Consider the following 3,572-nt stretch of genomic DNA (forward strand, 5'->3'; position numbering starts at 1 on the left):
CACTGGCAGGCCTACCCGCTCTCCCGCCTCCTAGCTGACCTCGGCGGCAGTCTCGGGCTGTTCCTCGGCCTTTCCCTCCTTTCCTTCTGGATGATGCTGGTGCGTCGCCTGCAAGGACACAAGACAACAAAAGCCGGGAGAGAACCAAGTTCGAATGGCTCGAAACGGCAGGATACACGAACAGCATTTGAACATAAGGAACCCATTCAAGGAGCAGAAACAAATAGCGGTTCTCCAGCTTGCCCCGAGGTTACCCACGATGGTGAAAAGAGGCTGTCGTTGAAACTTTGGGGATGGATTGGTGTTATGGCCATGATGGTCGTCATGTCTGCGCACATCATCACTGCCATTTGCGCATACATCTGGCAGCCTGTCATAACGTTGCTTAGTGTTGACAAGAATCCACAGTCTTTCCCCCAAGTGACTGTGTGCCCTGACATGCCTTTTAAGTCCCAGGTTCTCGTTGAGAATGGTATAAATAATTCAGATTATGGGTATCTTTATGTTAACAGAGATTCCATACTTCATAATCTTCTCCAGAGCTTACCAGGAGTATGGACTAACAATACTGCAAATGTGGAAGTCCTTTGGAAAGAAGCGGCAAAGGACGTTTGTGAAATTGTTGGTTCGTCAGTAAATTTCGATTGCTCGAAAGCGAAATCCAATTCCATCCTGACAACGAATAATATCTGTTACATACTAACACCGTCCGATATCACCGGCAAGACACTTACACTGAGCATGATCTACGATGACCTGACAGCAGAAGGGAAAATGTTGGATTGGGATATATCGAGATCTCAGAAGACACTCTGGGTCGCGATTCCAGAACGGGGAGTTCAGCCTGTCCTTATTGCGAAGCATCAGAGCTACGCCCATGTATCTCGAGATATAGAGAGCTTCGGAGCAGAGCTGATGCTGACAACGTTGTCAGTGGAACGTGCTCCGCCTTGTCAGCCCCTGCCATATCGCCGCACCCCATGTGTCCACCAATGTCAGCTGGAGATGGCTGCCAGAGACGCGGGTTGTAGTTTGCCGTATATCTCGGTAGCCAACCTTCCTGTATGTCGCACACAAGATCAGTATCGCAATAGTATTAAATATATAGTGGAAACACACAGTCATCCATTTACAACGCTAAACATAACAGATACGTGTGATAGCCGTTGTCCCAAAGAATGTCAAACGCAGTATTACCACATAGACCAGAGGCACGAAACGCAGCAGGAAAATGATCTGTCGCTTAGATTCTCATCAGATTACAACCTGAACGTAAAGGAATACTATTCTCAGTCGTTTACTAAATTACTGTGCGAATTGGGTGGCATAATCGGCCTGTACGTGGGATGGTCGGTTATGGACGGGGGAGAAGTTTTAATCACAGTTATAAAGGCATTGCATATAAGAGTCAGTCGAGGCTTCGAACGCCGAATCATAGGACTGGTGAAGCCGAGTCTCATCATCTCGTGTTTGCTGCTGGCCTTTGTACTGTGGACGGAGCGTCTTTACGAGTACGTGTGGGCTCACCCGTACTACACCAGCTACGAAATACGAGCCATTCGTTCTCGTAATTTCCCCTCTCTGACTGTGTGCAGATGGCCTCCCTTCAACTTGTCGAAGCTCATGGATCTTGGGCTTCAGTATGACGTTCAGAAGACATGCAGAGACTACGGACGCTTCTATACGTGCTCAGATGGCACTATTACGGTCTTGCAACTACCAGGCTTGTGGTCAAAGCCACTGGATTATGTTTGGGAAGCATCCGCCTGGCACCTGTCTGACTTGGTGACAGGCTATGAGCTTGACGGAAAGTTCATTAATGTAACGTAAGCATTGGTTTGTTATGGATTTCATAAATCTAAATGTTTGACTTCATGATATTTTACAATTAATTTTACGACTAAAATTAATTGATATGACCATCCTAAAAGTATGCTAAGAGGCATACTATTCTATAATATATTAAGTTGAATGTGAAGTTGTTTCTATATCACAATCTAGGGAATATAAAGATGATAGAATCATGTATTAATATATTCCGTATTTCATGGTAGATTGGGTAGATATAACACATGAAGCTTTTGTTTTTCTATATTCTAAAACGATTATATATGATAAAAGTTCTTTGTCTTTCATAAAAAAAAAAACATAATAATTAGCTACCTGGTATCTGCACCTCTCATTTAGCAGGGGAGGGAAGATATTTTTGTACAGCTTGATACCTAAACAGGGAAATCAATCTACGACAAATTCACATCTTTGGCACGTGCTTTGGCAATAATAGTACAAGTACAAGTATGATCTGACATCCCAGTCTGGCTGCATGGACGGGGATTCTCCTTCTCGGCGCGATTGTAACAGATAAAAAATCGAAGGGTTTCCTGGCTAAATACTTTTAATGTATATGGCCTAACTGTCTGTTGATATAGATATATAATTCACATAGACAAATAACTAAGTGGAACGTGTGATGGCATTCTTTCCACTATAACAGGAACGAGGATGCTGATGGGCGATGGCGGGCGGTGACCACGGAGCAAAACAGGTGTTTCACATTCACCCCGGACGCTGTAGGAGGCCTCACGTCCTACGCCGTAACCCTCAACACCGCCTACAGGGGAGAGAAACGCCCTCGCTACGGCAACAACACGGCCAACCTCCTGCACAGCTCTCTGCGCCATGAGAACGAGGCTCATACACTCCTTAGGCTGCACGACGCGCGGGAACAGGTGTACCGGTTCGAGGAAAAGGATTTCACTCGCGAGATGGACTACCATCATTCGCCGTCTGTGGTATTTGTCGTGGACGTGACGCGCGTGACAACGGTGCCAAGCCCAGGTCGCGAGTGTGATCCTTCCCCTCTTTATTCACAAAAGGTTTGTGTGGCACAGTGCCAGGCTTCCCGCCTGGCGGAGCTGATCGGCTGCCGGTTGCCGTATCTCACCTGGTCAACCCTGCCGCTCTGTAATAGTTCCTTCCAGTATCGCAAATTCCCGCGCCGGTTAGGCAACCGAGAGGTCTATAAGCCTTTTGCCAGCGGCGAAGCGAAGGCTGATGCGGGGGATTCCAGCTGCTATGACAACTGCTTGCCAGCCTGTACGTGGAACCATTACAGGACCTCCACGACCACTACTTCCTCGTACATGAAGAAAGTAACGGTTATGTAAGCAATCGATTAATTACACTGTCATTGTTTATCAGTTAAATCATGAACTTGGTTGTTTTCTCCCAACCAATCTTATTCTTATTGTCTTATTATTTTTGGCCCTAATATCGCTAATCAAACTAGATCATGAAAAATAAAGGCAAAATCAAACTGCTGTGCCCCAACTGTCATTCTAATGTTCCTGAAAGAGAGGACCCTGCATCATTAGCTCACCGATTTCAGGTTCTCACAGTCCACCTACGACGTGGTGGCGGAGGAGGACGGCTACACGTGGGCGCAACTCCTGAGTGACGTGGGCGGCGTGGCAGGCTTCATGATGGGCGCTTCCCTGCTCTTTCTCCTACAAGGTCTTCTGGGGCTGATAAAGACGCTATTCGCGCGCTCTTCGAATTGATGATCGTTGGCT

The 3,572-nt window shown here is 46.6% G+C and overlaps 1 protein-coding gene across 1 annotated transcript in view; it reads left to right on the top strand.

Annotated features, from left to right (window-relative positions):
- The window catches only part of LOC119594294, a 5,807-nt gene extending 2,247 nt beyond the window's left edge, over positions 1 to 3,560 (top strand). The window contains exons 2-4 of the mRNA XM_037943355.1: positions 10 to 1,826; positions 2,495 to 3,163; positions 3,389 to 3,560. Coding sequence (XP_037799283.1) covers positions 10 to 1,826; positions 2,495 to 3,163; positions 3,389 to 3,560 — 2,658 coding nt within the window. The remainder of the gene's footprint in view (positions 1 to 9; positions 1,827 to 2,494; positions 3,164 to 3,388) is intronic.
- The last annotated feature ends 12 nt before the right edge of the window (positions 3,561 to 3,572 follow it).

This window comes from Penaeus monodon, chromosome 33 (assembly GCF_015228065.2).
Source record: "Penaeus monodon isolate SGIC_2016 chromosome 33, NSTDA_Pmon_1, whole genome shotgun sequence".
NCBI lineage: Eukaryota > Metazoa > Arthropoda > Malacostraca > Decapoda > Penaeidae > Penaeus > Penaeus monodon.